Below are 18987 nucleotides of genomic sequence, written 5' to 3'. Positions count from 1 at the left end.
TGGAACGAGCTGCCATCTGACGTGGTAAATGCGGATTCACTCTAAAGCTTTAAGAATAAATTGGATAGATACATGGATGGGAGAGGTCTGGAGGATTATGGACTGGGTGCAGGTTATTGGGACTAGCGGAATAAATTTTTGGCACAGACTAGAAGGGCAGAAGGGCCTGGTTTCTGTGTTGTGGTGTTCTATGGTTCTATTATTATTATTATCCTCCTCCTTCTTCCTTTTTATGGCAGTTGGCAGTTCAACTTAAATGTGCTTGACTGCCACCAACGGGACTGCAGTGTGGTGTAGAGTGTTGGGAAATAACATCCCTCCTAGCTCTTTATCAACTGAAAACTAAATTACCCGAGAAGACCTATAGATTTCAAATCATGGAAGACAATATTGTGAATTAAATTAAAGTCACTTCCATAACTTAGAAAAGTATTTTAATGAAAACTGTCAACCCCCAAAGCTAGTAGTGCAGCCTGCATTGCTTTCTTTCACCTTGTATGCTTCACATTGCAGAAGAATGTGTTCAACTGTTTCGTAATAATGAAAACGCCTGCACACCCCAGAGTGATGTTTTCCATCATCCGTTCCTGGAGCCGTCTGACCTGTACTATTAATAGCTTTCATAAATTCACACAAAGAAAACTCTACATCTCTAATACTATCATTGCTGTAGCTAACTTTTAACATATCAGGGTATTCACTTAGAATCTTATCTCTACATTGTTTAGCCTCTTCACCTAAATAATCTTGATTATGAATTGCAGCAAATGACCAAGTCAGTAACTCAACCTTCTCTGTTTCAGTAACAATCGTATTACCTTCTTTAATCAATACTGAAATGTTATTACAACACGCACGACACGTTGGAGGAACTCAGCAGGTCGGGCAGCATTCGTGGAAAGCATCAGTCAACGTTTCGGGCCGGAACATTGACTGATCCTTTCCACGGATGCTGCCCGACTTGATGAGTTCCTCCAGCGCGTTGCGAGTGTTTCTCCGGGAACGAACCAGCCGCTGTCAGTCACAGATGTATAGCCAATCAGATGGATGGATCAGACGACGCTGCAGGAAAGAACCCGGAATGCATTGATTGACGGGAGGTGTTTGCGGCGGCAGGGTCTGCAGTGAATGATGTGGAGAGGTGAGAAAGGTGAGAAGTCGTGTTTCATTGTTCATCCCGAGCAGTTGCGTGACAGAGGACTCTCTCATCTCCGGGCTGTTCGCAGGGACAGACAAAGAAACGGACATCAAGCGCAGCCGGCAGATCATCAACTCGGTGAAAGGCGCCTTTGATCCGCCCGACCTCATTGATCATCGAGATGTCCGTGGATGGGAGCTGCCGAATGGCGACAAGACACCGTGCTAATGGAGGCGCTGAAGCCGGGTTCAGGCACCGCAGGGCAGGATGAGGAAGGGCCTTCACTACTGGAGAGGGAGGGGCCGGGTTGGGTGAGGAAGCTCCTTAATTACTGTAGTAGTGAACATGAGTGACAACGATCCTATTGGTATTAAGGAGTGTAATCGAACACTAATGAAAGCATTCACTATGAATTTAAGAACGAGAGGCCGTGGGGTGAATCGCTGAGCAAACGGCAGAACGCCGCATCGCCTGATCGCAGTAACAAGCACAAAGACATCGCTAGGCTGAGCTGAAAATGTTCCTCCCGGTAGGAACCTTCCTCTATCATTACCACAACACGTTACCTTCGGGACGGCTGTGATCGGGTTAATCCCCATCAGCTGTGAAACGAAGGATTCTCTGAGAAACAGACTATTTCCCAGGTCACACACAGACGGGCATCAAGTTCTACTAGAAGATCATCGGGTCGATGAAGGACGTCCTTTGGTCTGTCGGAAATTTGTTGGTCTCTCCTGACAGTGAGGTGTCGGTGGGAGAAAGCTGGTTGCTGGCACAGTCCAGGCTGCAAGAGGAGGTACTTCAGGAAGTGTCCTGGGTCCGCCAGCAGTGATGGGGCTTTTTCTCCGCTGTCCCTGTCGCCTCAGAGTCCGCACTTTACGGAACGACCGCCAGGGGGCGCTCGGTGCGCGGGTTCGCTGTTGCTCTTTGGGAGCCGGTACACGGTGGTCAGGACTAGGAGTGCGAGCGTCTTCAGGACGAGCAGGATGTAAAAAGGCAGTGGCTCCCGAGGAGAACCTGAGAGTAAATCGGAGTTCAGAGTGAGACGGTTTACCGAGGCGAGCTAGGGATGGGTTGTATTCTGAGGGTTCAGGGGTTTATATAGAGAATAACATTGCTGGGAGTGGGTTACAGGCTGGGATCCAATCCAAGCGTTCTGGGGGAGGGGTTATATATGAAATAACAGAAATGGACCTGCGATCCAGTCCCAGGAGGAATCATGTAGGCGGCGGTGAAAAGTGAACGAGGGGAGAGATATCGGCGACTCACCTCGTACCAGGACCACGGTCCCGTTCCCTCGGAGCAGCAGCTGCCGGTCGGGAAGATGAACGGACGCCAGGCAGCGGTAGGTGTTGGAGTGGCTCGGTCGGAGGTGCCGGAGTTGGAGGGAGAGTCCCGTGCCGATCTCACACTCAGGGAGAGCATCTTGCTGCCGGGATCCCTCGGGAGTCGGATAGACGACACGTTCCTCTCCCTCGTCCTCTGTCCCGCCGACCACCCAATAGGGGTAGATTATCACCTGGGGCTCCGGCAGCCCCAGAACTTCGCAGTGCAGCGTCACGTTGGAGCCACTCGGGACCTCCAACCTCCGAGGCCACTGGGACACGGAGAGGGTGGCGAGCGAGATGTCTGTAACACAGTGAGAGAGGGAGAATGGTGAGGGAGCGTCTGTAACACATGGAGAGAAGTGGAGAGAGTAGTGAGGGAGCGTCTGCAACACAGGGAGGGGGGAGTAGTAAAGGAGCGTCTGTACAGAGAAAGAGGATGGGAGGGGCAGAGATTAAACGTGGAGTGATCTCAAACTGTAAGGAAAGAGTTAAACATGATTCGTCCTTGGTATGTGCCAAAATAAAAAGGAAGTCCGCCAGAGAACATGGTGTTAACCCGGAGTGGAACTGATTTGAGGAAGTTGAATGAGTACAAGTCACCAGCCTGGAGAGTAGATCATGGATTAATACAAGTTTGTGTGGGGAAGGCGAGGCCTTTGTTCAGGTACCAAACAGTGACCCATCAGGGAGAGCTCTGGGGTATGAGTTCTGTTAGAGTTTTAAAGGGATATTGAAGGGTGCAGATACGGGTAATCTTTGTGCAAGTGGGGAGAATTTTCCATCAGACCACGTTACGACCAGTGATAATGGTAAGAGTTAGCGAAGATAGAGACAATTACGTCCAGTGAGAGAGAGAGAGAGAGAGGGAAAGAACTGAAAGTTTGTGGTATCTGTGATTCCTTCCGGCATCTGCAGATCAGTTCGTTCAGTGGACGAGAAGTGTTTGTTTTTGGCGACATCATAAACCCTTCGTTTTCCTTTTTGCATTGCATGTTTATATAACCCTAGTAAAACAATTTATTGTCGTTTAACATGTGTACAGTTGTCCCCTTTGTTTGCAAATATAGACCGGAATGCTTATTGCTGCATCAGGAAAGACCACAGAACGACATTTTAAACAATTATCGTTCGGCAAACACAGCCCCAAATCGAGCAAAGTCTGCTTAACCCTCCCACTTCTCCCCATATCCCTCCTCCCATTCCATCCGTATCCGTGACATTTCCCTCTCCTCCTCAGGCGTCCCCTCCTCCTTCTCTCCTACAACAATTCTCCAGCTCCCTCATTCCCTCAGATTTCCACAATTTATCCAAAGATACACAGATACACTACCCGTGACCCGGTTAGAGACTAGGATCTAACCCAGCAAGTCAGGAAAATTATATATATTAAAACTGAACATGATATGGGATCGGATCCCAGGAGGGAAGCGGGAAACTGGGGGCAGCTAGTGGGGAACGAGGGTAGTGGGACCGGCGACTCACCTCGTACCAGGAGCACGGTCCCGTTCCCTCGGAGCAGCAGCCGCCGGTCGGGAAGATGAACGGACGCCAGGCAGCGGTAGGTGTTGGAGTGGCTCGGGCGGAGGTGCCGGAGTTGGAGGGAGAGTCCCGTGCCGATCTCACTCTCAGGTAGGGCGTCTTCCGGCCGGGTTTCCTGTGGGGGCGGGTAGATGACACGTTCCTCTTCTCGCTCCTCCGTCCCGCCGATCACCCAATAAGGGTAGATGATCACCCGGGGCTCCGTCAGCCCCAGAACTTCGCAGTGCAGCGTCACGTTGGAGCCACTCGGGACCTCCAACCTCCGAGGCCACTGGGACACGTGGAGGGTGGCGAGGGAGTTGTCTGTAACACAGTGAGAGAGAATAGTGAGGGAGCGTCCGTAACACATGGAGAGTGGTACAGAGAGAGAGTGGAGAGGGCGCGTCTGTAACACAAGGAGACAGGGAGAGAGTAGCGAGGGTAGAGGTTGGGAGGGGCAGAGAGTAAACGTGGAGCGATCTCAAATTGTAAGGATAGAGTTAAACATGATTCGTCCTTGGTATGTGCTAAATAAAAAGGAAGTCTGCCAGACAACAGACAACGGTTAACCCGGAGTGGAACCGATTTGAGGAAGTTGAATGAGTACTAGTCTCCAGCCTGGAGAGTAGATCGTGATTAATACAAGTTTGTGTGGGGAAGGCGAGGCCATTGTCCAGATACCTAACAGTGACCCATCAGGGAGAGTTCTGGGGTATGACTTATGTTAGAGTTTTAAAGGGATATTGAAGGGTGTAAATACGGGTAAATCTTTGTGCAAGTGGGGAGAATTTTCCGTCAGACCACGTTACGACCAGTGATAATGGTAAGAGTTGGGGAAGATAGAGACAAGTGTGATGAGGGAGCGTCTGTATCACCGGGAGGGAGCGGAGCGGGTCAGAGAGTGACCCGGATGCGGCGTCCAAAACAGCTCAAAGTCAGGCAGCCTCTGCCCAATATCAACCAGCACCTCTCCCCGTAACCAATGACCTTTCCCGAATCCATGACATTCCCCTGTCAACAACACATATCACTTCTTCTTCTCTACATTGACAGCCTAACTCTTTCACCCCCAAACGACGGAAATTCTTCCCAACACTCCGCCCCTTCATGCATACTGTCATTCTATGGGGAACGGACCCCACAGACACAGACTCTTTCTGTCATTTTTCAATCTCTCTCTCTCTCTCTCTCTCTCTCTCTCACACACAGACACACACACACACACACACACACACACACACACACACACACGCACACACATACACACGTGTCCCGAGCAGAAAGAGAGGTTCTCTTACCCAGAAGAAGAAGGAGCAAGATCAGTTTTCGGAGCTGCGCCCTCATCATCGCACAGTCAAACTATTTTCAATTAACACAGCTCTGAGGACGCATAAAGAAACACCTTAGCAAGTGTCGGCGGACGAAGGGACGAAATACCTTGCTGTAGTGAAATGATCTGGACTGACGTGCAGAACAAAGTTTTTCACTGTGACAATGATAAACCAACTTACCAGTTCCATATTTTCACCACCCCATGCACACGTTGTCTCATTCAGGGAGCTGTGGACCTGCTCGAATCTGTACATCAGGTCTCCAAGGACTGATGTGCAACCCCCTCCCCCCACGCCCCCCACCCCCACACACACACACTGCTTGTTTCCTCTGTCCAACGTTGCTGAAATTTGGCACAGAACTGAAAACCCCCCTTTGCAAACCTGTCATCTACAATCTCTCTACGAATTTGATCATACTACACCAAAATTGTTTGATAAACAACCTTAACTCTGCAGGAAGACGTCATTTCGAGAATAATCCGGGTTCGATTCCCGTCGCTACCCAAACATTTGGGTTTCTGGGTGCTCCGGTTTCCTCCCAAATTCCAAAGGCGTACGGGTACAGATTAGTCAGTTTTGCACAGGCTATGTTGGCACGGGAGGCATGGAGACATTTGTGGGCCCAGTACAATCCTGGCAATGTGTTGGTCATCGATGCAACCAACCCATTTCACTGTCTATTTCCACGTCCATATGACAAATAACTCTGGTCTTGAAAGCAATCTTAGTAAATTGTGGGCATCCTAAGTGGCGAAACTGCCCAGTGGGCTGCCTGGCACAGCACATTGAAATGATCTTTCACGCAGAGAATATTATTTATATATTGAATTAGTTCAGTTTAAAGGGAGCAACAAATTGTGTCCCTGTGGTTTTAAAGGGAGCGGCAAACGGGTCCAGTGGGTTTAAAGGGAGCGAGCAAATGGTCCCTGTGGGTTAAAGAGAGCAGGAAATGGTTTCGGTGTATTTGAAGAGAGGAACAAACTGTGCGTTAATGGAGCGGGAAGCGGGTCCCGGTCGGTTTAACGACAGGGAGAAACTGATCCCTGTGGGGTTAAAGGGAGCGGAAAACGGGGTCGTGGTGGGTTGAAAAAGGAGCGGGAAATGGACCTCGCTGGGTTCAAACGGAGCGAGAAACGGGTATCTTGAAGCATCAGGGCCCTGAACAACTGGTTGTGGATTACCGGAATTCTGCTGAAACCTCGGAGCAGCGGCTGCCATTCGGGACGCCAGTCAGTGGTCGGTGTTAGAGTGGCTCGGTGGGAGAAGGCGAAGTGGAGGGAGTCCCGGAGCCAATCTCAGTTTCAGTGAAGGCTGCACCCAGTCGGGATCTCTCACGGATAAACTAAACGATTAGGAGTAGATCAAAGCCCGTAGGTCCATCATTCCCCGAACATCGCTGTGGACTCTCACGTAGGAGCTACTCGGAGTCCCTAACGAGCTTGTGGTGAGGGAGAGGGTAGTGAGGGAGCATCTGAAACACCGGGATGGAGGGGAAGGTGCGGAGGGTGACGGGGTCCAAAGACTGGCAACCTCTGGACAATAACCGTCCCCAACTCTCCCCGTGATCCCCTACCCAAACCTTCTATCCGTAGCCATGACATTACTATCTCCCATATACACGCCGGCTCCATTTACCACACAGTCCTCTCAACTCCCTCCCTCTCTCCCTCTGCGCCCAATGGGCTAGCCCCAATACGACAGGCAGCAGATCGGCCGTTCTTCCAACAGAGACCAGCATCCTGTCAGGTATTTGTATTGTCCACGTAATCCAAGGCCGTGTGAAGAGTCTTTCAGATCGCATCCGCCGTAGACCTTCCTCAACCCGTCCCTTTCCAATCTACGTTTCTCTCTTTCTCTCTCTTTCTCTCATTTTTCTGCCCTTTTGTTTTTCTCTCTCGTTTCCAATCTCGGGCTCTCGTTCCCCTACTACCCCAAGATATTTTTCCAGCCCACACTCCCTCCTTATATATTTCCCTCTCTCTTCTTCACCCCATCCTCCTCCTCTTCACTTTTCTCCTCCTCACACTGCTGCTCTCTCTCTGCTCCCTCGCTCTCCCTGCACCCCCACTCACATCCCCCACCTCCGCCTGGTGTCATCTACACCACATCCTGTTCACCACGTCTCCCCCTCTGCTGTGTTTCGCTGTGACTAATTCACTGACCGCACACTGGCAGGCCAGTTCCGTCCGCAGTACAGTAACTGTGTGTGGTGCGGACTCTGTGACAACACTCTCACCCGATTTGCTTCAGCGCTACCGGGTCTCAGCGGCACTACATGATCCCGGGCACCGGAAGATGGCCCGCCAGTTATACAAATGGGAACGGGAACCTCTTTCTCCTGAGTTACCTCACTGGTCGTGCGATTCCTCACTTGCCCTATCTCCTCACCGCCCCTCCCGCTGTGGTTCCTCAGCCGAGGAGTTCAAACTGATCTGCACCGAGAATCGCCATCTTTGTGATTCAAATCAGGGAGACAAGACACAGAGAGAGGAAAAGAGCAAGGGCGAGAGCGATGAAGAGAAAGAGGGAAGGAGATGGGGTCATGGAGATGTGGGGAGACAGAAAGAAGTGGTTAGGGTTAATGGAGACGGACAGACAGGCAGATACTCATAGAGCTCTGGGCCGCCATCACCTCCTCACACTCCACCTGCTCATAGGCTGTCCATTGAGTTCAGTCAGCGCCTCCGATCTGTCGCTCCCTTCCCAGCCAGGCGAGCTCTCCTCTTCGGTTGGGACCAGCCGATCCCACTGGAACTGCTTTCCTCTCGGGGTCGAGCGCTGGCGCTCCGGACACCCGACACGAGAGGAGCAGCTGCCGCTCAGCCGGGACAGGAAGGTGCGGCAGCGAAAGTCAGGTCCCCTTTCACTGTCTGACGTCCTGTCCGGGGGCCGGACTGTACCTGACCGTCCGGAAACTCACAACACAGTTCCATCGGAAGTGGGGGGCGGGTGGAATAGCCGCCCTGAGGCGGACCGAGGGAGAAGACTTGAAGAGGGAACGTCACGGAATAAGCGGCGAGGAGTGAGAAAGGGACGGAACACAACGGCCACTGCATCCCTTTCATTTACCCTCTTCCCCTATTCCTCATCGCTACAAAGCCTTCCTTCACCCCTCCCGATTCCCTCCACCCGAAGCCCTACCCTCCCCATTCTGCCCCCCACACAGACAATGGTGCGAGAAACACAACACATCCAGTAAATGGCAGTTCTATTGGTGAACCCGCCTTGTTAATGAGAGGTCAGACTGGTTCAAGCTGACGGGTTGGGGACAGTAACTCAAACAATCACGCGATACAACAGTGTGTGCAAAAGCCCCCCTGAATGCCCAACACATCGAACCTTGAAGTGGATGACGCAGGTCACGAGCACACGGTCAGTGGCCACTTTATTAGGTACAGGGGTTCCTGATGAGGCGTCCGCTGAGCGTAAGTGGTAACGGTGCCATGGTTCAAACTACTGGATCAACCGAATGACACGAAATTTGCATAATATGTACAGTATTCTATTATGAATAAGGTTTATTTTTGAAATTAAAATCGTTCCACAGTCCGCTGGATAATTGAAGTTTTAAACAAGGCCAAGTCTTAAAGTGTGAACTGTTAAGCGTTGCAGACAGAGACTAGTGGTATAAGATTGTAATTCACTGATAAACTGGGCGGTGAAGGTGTTTGGCACACCAGTCGTCATGCGTCGGGGAACTGAGTACAGGAGGTGAGACGTCATGTTACAGTTGTACAAGACATTGCTGAGACCGTACTGGGAGAATTGTGTGAGTTCTGCTGACCCAGCAATAGGAAGGATGTAATTAATCCGGAGATGATGCAGGAAAGATTTATGAGGATGTTACCAGGACTGGAGGTTTTGAGTTATGTATGGCAGAACGGGTGTGTTTTCTTTGGAGCGAAGAGGGCTGGCGGGGGGTGGGGGGGTGTACCTCATCGTTGTTTTGAACATAATGAGGAAAGGTTTAGAGGGACGTGGGCCGAAGGCAGTGAAACGGGACGAATCCAGGAACACAACTCAGTCGACATGATAATTTGCGCCGAAGGGCCTGTTCTCTGCTCCGTAAAGCTCCAGGACCTTTATTGTGCCTGGTCTCTCAAGCTTACTAAATGACTACTGTGATGCATCAGTAAACATCTTTTCTCCCTGGCCAGTCACCGATACAGCTGGGGAACAGCTGGGCATTGACTCTAGGAAGCAGGCATAGTACACGTCCCTGTCCCTGCTGAAGTGGAGATAGTTGAGAGCTTCAGGTTCCCATAAGTCAGCATCACCAATTGTCCTGGTCGAAACACATACACCCTGTGGCCAAGAAGGATGCCGACATCTGTTCTCCTCACAAGACGAAACATTGCCATAGCGCAGCTACTAGCTCTAGGCGTCGGAATTCAGAGTTCAATTCCAACGTTGTCTGTGAGACGTTTGTACATCCTTCCCATGAGAGTGTGGGTTTCCCCAGGCACTCATGGTTCCTCCCTCAGTCCAAAGATATAGGTTAATAGGTCATTATAAATTGTCCTGTCATTCGGCGATGGTTAAATAGGTGGATTACAGAGCGGAGCGACTCCTTGGACAGCTTCTGTGTCGTATCTCGAAATAAATAAAAAATAAAAACAAAAATTTCCCCTTCTACCTTCCCAGCTCTGCCACTCTTTCCCCGAACTCCTCTCTGACCCCTCTCACATTACCTGGCCCTCTGTCCTAATGCCCCTTTCCCCCTTTCCCTTCGCCCTCCTACCCTTTTCACCCTCGCTGTGCTCCTGCCCCCTTTCCCCGCGCCCTCTATCCTCTTGCTCCTTTCCCCTCTCCCTTCACCCTCCTACCCTTTTCAGACTCTCCATCATATCCTTTCCCCCGTCTCTGCCTACGCATTCGTTGCCATGCTTCGTAATGCCCCCGCTCCTCCCCTCTCTCTGACCCTCCCTGACCACCCCTTCTCTCTTATGTTCTTTTCTGATGTAGCAAATGACATTAGTAAACAAATGAGACATTGTACACGTATAACACCGGCCGGTGGTTTAGTGGCATCAGCACCGGACTTCAACCCCAAAAGGTATCTGGTTCGAAATCGGCCGGCTCTTTCCAGCCTTTCTATCCGTGCTGTGTTGAGCTCCGAGTTATTAACTCGACCTCGTAAAAAAGGCAATCGCTGAGGAAACAGCAATGAATACCGTCCGACGCAAAAAGGAAGAACAATTTGTTAGTTCTATAAAGCATGTAATGAAGCATTACTGAAATACTTTTCATCCACTGTATGAGCTGATCCACAGAATGACAACAAACTTTTTTCTTTCTCCTTCTCTCTCTAATTACACCTTTTATATCGCCTCGAAAATCCCTTACCCTACTTTCCCATACATTAGATACCCGCACCTGACTTATGCCCAATTCTAAGTCGAGTCAATATAATTCCTTCACTTCTTGTCTTACCTCCTTCTCCCGTCAATCCAACAGTTTCATGTATTCTATAAAGGTCTCTCTCCTTATTCCCATTATCCCACAAATCCTGCCATCATCCCCTAATCTTATCCCCACCAACCCCTTAGCTTCTGATTTGCTTCATGGACGGACTATATCCACAGATGAACTTTTAACAGCTCTTTTGGTCAAACAATCAACTCGCTCATCCCCCTCAACACCTCTATGTGCAGGAACCCATAAGAAGAGATATGTAGACCAATACTTCAAAGGTGAAATAAAGTTTGAAGAGATTCCAGCAGTAAATCTGACCTACTGCTAAAATAAACTGCTTTAAAACTACCCTAAACAGAAAAAGAATCTTAAAAAATTATAACTTTGTAAGGACAATTTCCTCCACTTACTGTAAGCCTAGAACGATGGCAACCAGTTCTGCAGTATACACTGATATATAGTTAGTAAGGCATTTCTTCATTGTTACCTGTAATTCAGGCACAAACACAGCACACGGTTATTTCCCGTTATATTATCTTTCGATCCATCAGTAAAAATGGTTAACAGATCACAATAATTCTCTCTAACACACTGATGAACGCACAGACTCTCGGGCATTTCAGGAACCTTGGATTTCATTAAAATATTCAACCTATAATTAACTAAAGCCATTGGGGAAAAACCATGATGGGGTTACCGAAAAACATACAGTGGGACAAATTACATAATCCAACAAACCCATATTCCTAGCCTGATGAGAACGCAGCCAACGGAAACTGCAAACTCTCTTCTTGTGATGTTCCCAACAGCCTTCCAGCAAACTTTTAACGGGGTGATCATTCCTCTGCCCCCTCAAGTTAGCCCAGTATGTCAACAACAACTTCATCCTCCACAACTGCAAGGGTAATTGTCCCATTTCAACCAGTAAAGCTGAAACTGGAGTTGACCTGACTGCAGCAAACTCAATTCTTAGAGAATGTGCAAAACGCATTCTTAAAGAATGTGAGTGGGAACGGCAGTGGGTGTGGAGGCAGATCGGATGTCTCTGATCATGTGCACAGCATTTTGAAGTGGGAGGGTGATCAGCCAGATGTCATGGTACACATCGGTACCAATGACATAAGAAGAAAGAGTGAGGAGGTCCTGAAGAGTGAGTATAGAGAGCTTGGTAGGAAGTTGAAAAGCAGGACCTCGAGGGTGGTAATCTCAGGATTGCTACCTGTGCCACCTGCCAGTGAGGGTAAGAATAGGATGCTCTGGCAGATGAACACGTGGCTGAGGAACTGGTGTAGGTGGCAGGGTTTCAGATTTCAGGATCATTGGGACCTCTTCTGGGGCAGGTGGGACCTGTACAAGAGAGACGGGTTACACCTGAACTACAAGGGGACCAATATCCTTGCAGGGAGGTTTGTTACTGCTTTTGGGGTAGGTTTAAACTAGATTTGCAGGGGAATGGGAACCAGAGTGCCAGAGCAAATAATGGAGTGGGGGTGAATATAAATGACGTTAAAAATTCATGCAAAGTCACAAAGAGAAGGGTTGTGTCTGGTGGTAATAATCTTCTGAGGAGTGTCTATTTCAATGCAAGGAGTATGGTGGGGAAGGCTGATGAGCTGAGGGCATGGATTGACACATGGAATTACGACATTATAGCCATTAGTGAAACTTGGCTTCAGGAGGGGCAGGACTGGCAGCTTAATGTTCCAGAATTCCGAAGTTTCAGACGTGAGAGAGGCAGAGGAATGAGGGGTGGGGGGTGGCATTGCTAGTCAGGGAAAATGTTACAGCAGTGCTCAGGCAGAACAGATTAGAGAGCTTGTCTACCGAGGCCATATGGGTGGAGTTGAGAAACAGGAAAGGTATGACCACATTAATGGGGTTGTATTATAGACCACCCAATAGTCAACGAGAATTGGAGGAGCAAATCTGCAGAGAGATAGCAGACAACTGCAGGAAACATAAAGTTGTGATAGTAGGGGATTTTAATTTTCCACATATTGATTGGGATTCCCATACTGTTAAAGGTCTAGATGGGTTAGAGTTTGTAAAATCTGTTCAGGAAAGTTTTCTAAATCAATATGTAAAGGTACCAGCTAGAGAGGATACAATATTAGATCTCCTATTTGGAAATGATTTAGGACAGGTGACAGAAGTGTGTGTAGGGGAACACTTTGGTTCCAATGATCAATTAGTTTCACCATTAGTTTCAACTTGATCATGGATAAAGGTAGATCTGGGCCTCGGGTTGAGGTTCTAAACTGGAAAAGGGCCAAGTTTGAAGAAATGAGAAAGGATCTAAAAAGCGTGGATTGGGACAGGTTGTTCTCTGCCAAGGATGTGATTGGTAAGTGGGAGGCCTTCAAAGGAGAAATTTTGAGAGTGCAGAGTTTGTATGTTCCTGTCAGGATTAAAGGCAAAGTGAATAAGAATAAGGAACCTTGGTTCTCAAGTGATATTGGAGCTCTGATAAAGAAGAAGAGAACGATGTATGGCATGTATAGAAAACAGGGAGTAAATAAGGTGCTTGAGGAGTATAAAAAGTGCAATAAAAAACTTAAGAAAGAAATCAGGAGGGCTAAAAGAAGACATAAGGTTGCTTTGGCAGTCAAGGTGAAGAATAATCCAAAGAGCTTCTACAGGTATATTAAGAGCAAAAGGATAGTAAGGGATAAAGTTTGTCCTCTTGATGATCAGAGTGGTCGGCTATCTATGGAACCAAAAGAAATGGGGGAGATCTTAAATGGGTTTTTTGTGTCTGCATTTACTAAGGAAACTGGCATGGAGTCAATGGAAATAGGGCAAACAGGTAGTGAGGTCATGGAACCAATACAGATTGAGGAGGAGGAAGTGCTTGCTATCTTGTGGCAAATCAGAGTAAATAAATCCCCAGGACTTGACAGGGTATTCCTTCGGACCTTGAAGGAGACTAGTGTTGAAATTGCAGGAGCCCTGGCAGATATATTTAAAATATCGGTATCTACGGGTGAGGTGCCGAAGGATTGGAGGATAGCTCATGTTCTTCCGTTATTTAGAAAAGGCTCTAAAAGTAATCTGGGAAATTATACATCAGTAAGTTTGACGTCGGTAGTAGGTAAATTATTGGAAGGAGTACTAAGAGATAAGATCTACAAGTAGTTGGATAGACAGGGACTTATTAGGGAGAGTCAACATGGCTTTGTGCATGGTAGGCCATGTTTAACCAATCTATTGGAGTTTTTCAAGGAGGTTACTAGGAAAGTGGATGAAGGGAAGGCAGTGGATGTTGTCTATATGGACTTCAGTAAGGCCTTTGACAAGGTCCCGCATGGGATGTTAGTTAGGAAGATTCAGTCACTGGGTATACATGGAGAGGTAGTAAATTGGATTAGACATTGGCTCAATGGATTAAGACAGAGAGTGGTAGTGGAGGATTGTTTCTCTGAGTGGAGGCCTGTAACTCGTGGTGTGCCACAGGGATCAGTGCTGGGTCCATTGTTATTTGTCATCTATCTCAATGATGTGGATGATTGGTAAATTGGATCAGCATATTCGCTGATGATAGAAAGATTGGTGGTGTAGTGGACAGTGAGGAAGGTTTTAAAAGTTTGCAGAGGGATTTCGACCAGCTGGAAAATGGACTGAAACATGGGAGATGGAGTTTAATACAGAAAAGTGTGAGGTATTGCACTTTGGAAGGACAAACCAAGGTAGAACATACAAGGTAAATGGTAGGGCACTGAGGAGTGCAGTAGAACAGAGGGATCTGGGAATACAGAGTCCTAAAGAGAGCTTTTGGTACATTGGCCTTTATTAATCAAGGTATTGAGTATAAGAGTTGGAATGTTACGTTATGATAAGGTTGTATAAGGCATTGGTAAGGCCAAACCTCGAGTATTGTGTTCAGTTTTGGTCACCAAATTACAGGAAGGATATTAATAAGGTTGAAAGAGTACAGAGGAGGTTTACAAGGATGTTGCCGGGACTTGAGAAACTTGAGGGGAAATTTGATAGAGGTATATAAAATTATGATGAGTATAGATAGAGTGAATGCAAGCAGGCTTTTTCCACTGAGGCTAGGGGAGGAAAAAACAGAGGAAATCGGTTAAGGGTGAAGGGGGAAAAGTTTAAAGGGAACATGGGGGGGCGGCTTCTTCACACAGAGAGTGGTGGGAGTATGGAATGAGCTGCCAGATGAAGTGGTAAATACGGGATCACTTTTAACATTTCAGAAAAACTTGGACAGGTACATGGACGAGAGGTGTATGGGGGGATATGGTCCAGGTGCAGGTCAGTGGGACTAGGCAGAAAAATAGTTCGGCGTAGCCAAGAAGGACCAAAAAGCCTGTTTATGTGCTGTAATGTTCTATGGTTGTATGGAATGCCCGTTCTGGGTCGGACACTTCCAGTGATTCAAGATGTAGGGTAGCGGGAGGAGTGGGTGGGGGACAATTGCTCTGTGTGAGAGACAGACTCGTTCCCCAGTTAGGGTTACGTATGGAGATGGGAGACGGAGACGGAGACAGAGACACCGACACGGACTCGACCCCAGTGAGGGTCCTCCTGTGACGAGTCCCGTCCGCCTGCGGAGCTGGGGTTTTGATCTTGCTCCGCCCGCTGTCCCATCTCGGAATTACAGCGGTCTCTCCCTCTGCGTTGGAACAGGAACTGCGGAAAATGTCTCCCGGCCGAGGGAAGAAGCGGCTGGATCCAAACCCGTCCCCGGACATTAGCTGCGATCAAGCGGGACGAGTGCACAGTATCATCCCACTACAGGTACATGCCCCAGAATCGGAGGAGTTGGGTTTGTGGAAACATTCCGACAGAGGAACTCGGGAACCGTACGATCAGTGGCGAGCAGCGGGAGGTGGGCTTGGGTCAGGCCAGGCCGGCATTACGAGTGGACAGAATCAGGGGTAGAATCACCCTCAGGAAGGCGGGACCCAGGGGTGAATTACCCCGGAGCTGAGACAGTATGAGGCGCAGGGTTTTGCCTGTTGCCTGCGGATCAGAATCAGGTTTCTTTATAAAGGTGAAATGCAAAGGCTTAAGATCTCTAAATAATAATGCAGAACAAGGCGTTGTTGACAGTTCGCGCGTCTCCTTTCTCACCGCCCCTATGGGGAGTTTTCTTCACCCCCTCCATTGGGGAAGAGTCATTTGTCCGAAAAGAGGAACCAAAACTGCAAAACAAAACCAAAACAGGACTGTAACCGAGTCCTCACCAACGTCATATGTAAACTGCATTACAACCCCAACTCCTGTACTCAGCGCCCTGGCTAATGGAGAGCAGCGAGCCAAGCTCTTCCTTCCCACCCTGTCTACGTGTGACTCCGCTCTCAGTGAACTCTACTCGTACTTGGAGGTCCCTCTATTCCATTGCACTCCCCAGGGACCCTACCATTCATTGTACAAGTTCAACCCTTGTCTGATCTCCCAAAACAGTACCTGTTTCACTGTCGTCTGCAAAGTTCCTATCACTTGTGTCCTATTTCACATCCAAATCATTTATATGACTTAGAGACAGCAAAGGACCCAGCACTAACCCCGTGGAATTCCACTGGACACAGGCCCCCAGTTCGACAAGCAACCCTTGACCATCACACACTGCTTCCTACCACTGAGCCGTTCTAAATCCAGCCCACTGTCTCCTCCTGGATCCCATAAGGCATAGGAGCGTGTTAGGCCTCTTGGCCCATCGTGTCTGCTCCACTGTTTCATCATGGCTGATTTGTTATCCCTCTGAACCCATTCTCCCACCTTCTCTTGTAACCTTTGATGCCTGAACCAAGAAGGCATCAACCTCTGCTTTAGGCATACGCAATGACCTGGCATCCACAGCCACCCATGGCAGTGAATTCCACAGATTCTGGCTAAAGAAATCCCTTCTCAGTTCTGTTTCAAATGGATGCCCTTCTCTTCTGAGGCTGTGCCCTCTTGTGTAGGCCTTTCAATATTCCTCCCCTCCCTCCTCCATTCCTCTAAACTCCAGCAAGTCCAGGACCATAACCATTCAATGCCCCTCATTCTTTAACCCATTAGTTCACAAATTCATTATCGTGACCCTCTTCTGAACCTTTTCAATGGCAGCTAATCTTTTCTTTGATAAGAGGCCCAAAACTGCTCACAATACCCCAGTCTGACCAATGCCTTATAAATTCTCAGCATTACAGCCTTGCTGTTATATTCTAGTCCTCCCAAAAATGAATGCTAACATTGCATTTGCCTTCCAACACACAGAAGCAATCTTCAGGGAATCCTGCATGATCTCCTAAGCCCCTTGGTTCCTGATTTTTAAATTTTCTCCCTGTTTAGTAAATAGTCTACATCTTTATCCTTCTTCCAAAGTCCATGGAAATGCATCTCCATGCACTAAATTCCATCTGTCACTTCTTTGCCCATTCTCCCAATCTGTCCAAGTCCTTTTGCAGACTCCCTGCTGTTTGGAAGGTCGGGTTTCCAAAGTTTACAAACTAAAATTAATATCCTGATGAAGGATCCCGGGTGAAACCTTCAATGTTGACTGTTTATTCCCTCCATTGATGTTGCCTGTCTTGTTGATTTGCCCAGCATTTTTGTCAGTGTTGCTCTGAAGAACTTGTGTATTTAAAATTAACAAGAAATTGTATATAATAGCTGTTGTGTTTATTTTGTTTAAATGCGAGCATGCAAACTACACACAGCTGCCACTTTGTTCTTCCCCATTCTGATGTCTGGTCTGAACAACATCTCAAACTCTTGAGTCTGCAGAACTTTATGCATTGAGTTGCTGATACATGATTGGCTGATTCCTTATTTACAGTAACCAACAACTGTAGTTAACTTGCTGAATGCAAACTTACTGTACTGTATTGCAGCTGGGAAAAGCTATTTTGGTGACATTTATACCTGAGGTGTGGCTGCTGTGACAATCTGAGAGACAACAATAATTAGCTTGACATCAGACTTTTGGATTTAATTACGTTATGACTTTCTGGGTTTTGTAAATCTGGGGCTCTGTTCTCACTCTCTACCTGCTCCCATTCACTTGGTGACCCCATCTGCATCTTCTCCCCATGGGCACCCTGTTTTTGCCCCATCAGAGATACCACCCCTCCTTGCCATTTAATAAGCACCTTGTGTCTGCTGCCTGTTTCCAGAGGCTTCCAATTGTCACATGTACCAAGACACAGATCACGAGTTCATCTTCTTGGGTCCGAGAGGTTTGGTCCTGGTGGGACAGGCGTTGTCCTTGAGTCTGGTCGGATGAATTTCAAATGTTTGTATATTCTGCCTGACAGGAGGTGGGAGAGGAGAGAATGCTCAGGGTTGGATGGGTCCTGATTTCTGTTGAGTGGGATAAGGCTGACCCTCCCGTCCTCTGCTGATAGTGAGATCTCACTGCGCGTAGACGCCCCACAGCATTATTTCTGGGCCAACCTGCCCATGAGCCATGAAGTATGAAGACAAAGAACACCTGCCATATGGGACTACAAAGACTGCACTTAGCAATGAACCAAGTTGTGGTGCTGGTGGGAACCTTTACTTCCTCAGGAGGCAAAATAAATTACTCTGTTGACCCTTACCAATCTATTAAGACATCACTGAAAACATCCTGTACGTACCCTTCACATTTGGTACGGCAGATGCTCTGTACAGGATCAGATGAAACTGTAGTAATCTGTAGACACAGCTCGACATATCACAGAAACCATCCTCCCATCCATGGACTGATTATGCTGGCTGCTCGACAGCTGTACAGACAAACGACAGATTCCTCTATTCCCCACTCTGATCTCTACCTCTTCACCTGATCTGTCCCCCACCTCACCCACGTGCCTTTCTTCCCTTTCTCCCATGATCCATTCTCCATTCACAACAGATTCCCTCTTCCCCAGCCCTTTCCCTTTCCCAAACACCGGCCTTCACCCCTCACCTCTGTCTAGATCTCCTCTCCCTCCCGCCCCCCCCCACGCCCCGACCATTTAGTTCTTTCCTCTTCCCTTTCAGTCCTGTGGAAGTACCGAAACTTCGACGGTTTAATGATTTACATATGACGCCTGACTTGCTGACTTCCTTTGGCATTCTGTGAGAATTGCTCTGGATTTCCAGTATCTGCTGAATCACTTGTGTTAAAGATTCCAGCCACCCCAGACAGTCTCTTTCCATCCCCTCCCATAAGTCAGAGACACAGAAATCTGACAGACGTACCACCAGACTCAAAGTCAGCTTCTGCCCTTCTCTTCTCAGACTGTTGTGTGGTTCCTCGGTGCAGTAGATTGTCTGGGTCTCATTATGA

General features: G+C 48.2%; 2 protein-coding genes across 2 annotated transcripts in view; one reads left to right on the top strand and one right to left on the bottom strand.

Moving 5' to 3' along the window:
• Nucleotides 1-459: 459 nt before the first annotated feature.
• On the bottom strand, nucleotides 460-8129 carry LOC134350235 (uncharacterized). The gene is made up of 5 exons (XM_063055245.1): nucleotides 7966-8129; nucleotides 5283-5364; nucleotides 3949-4308; nucleotides 2408-2767; nucleotides 460-2155 (listed from the first exon to the last, which is right to left on the bottom strand). The coding sequence occupies exons 2-5, from the start codon at nucleotides 5329-5331 to the stop codon at nucleotides 2001-2003; spliced, it is 924 nt and encodes a 307-aa protein (XP_062911315.1). The 5' UTR covers nucleotides 5332-5364; nucleotides 7966-8129; the 3' UTR covers nucleotides 460-2000.
• A 7250-nt stretch (nucleotides 8130-15379) lies between these two features.
• Nucleotides 15380-18987, top strand: part of LOC134350234 (uncharacterized) — a 51042-nt gene continuing 47434 nt past the window's right edge. The window contains exon 1 of the mRNA XM_063055244.1: nucleotides 15380-15485. The gene's annotated coding sequence lies outside the window, so the exon portion shown is untranslated. The remainder of the gene's footprint in view (nucleotides 15486-18987) is intronic.

This window comes from Mobula hypostoma, chromosome 8 (genome assembly GCF_963921235.1).
Source record: "Mobula hypostoma chromosome 8, sMobHyp1.1, whole genome shotgun sequence".
Taxonomy (NCBI): domain Eukaryota; kingdom Metazoa; phylum Chordata; class Chondrichthyes; order Myliobatiformes; family Myliobatidae; genus Mobula; species Mobula hypostoma.
Note: the sequence above shows the minus strand (reverse complement) of the source record. Positions and strands in the feature narration are given on the sequence as shown.

What these genes read in the sequence shown, in the direction of transcription:
- LOC134350235 (XM_063055245.1), bottom strand. Translation starts at nt 5,331, where the DNA reads ATGATGAGGGCGCAGCTCCGAAAACTGATCTTGCTCCTTCTTCTTCTG. An exon ending in GACCGTGCTCCTGGTACGAG is followed by an intron (nt 2,768 to 3,948) that starts GTGAGTCGCCGG and finishes ACTGTGTTACAG; the next exon opens with ACATCTCGCTCGCCACCCTC. An exon ending in GACCGTGGTCCTGGTACGAG is followed by an intron (nt 2,156 to 2,407) that starts GTGAGTCGCCGA and finishes ATTTACTCTCAG; the next exon opens with GTTCTCCTCGGGAGCCACTG.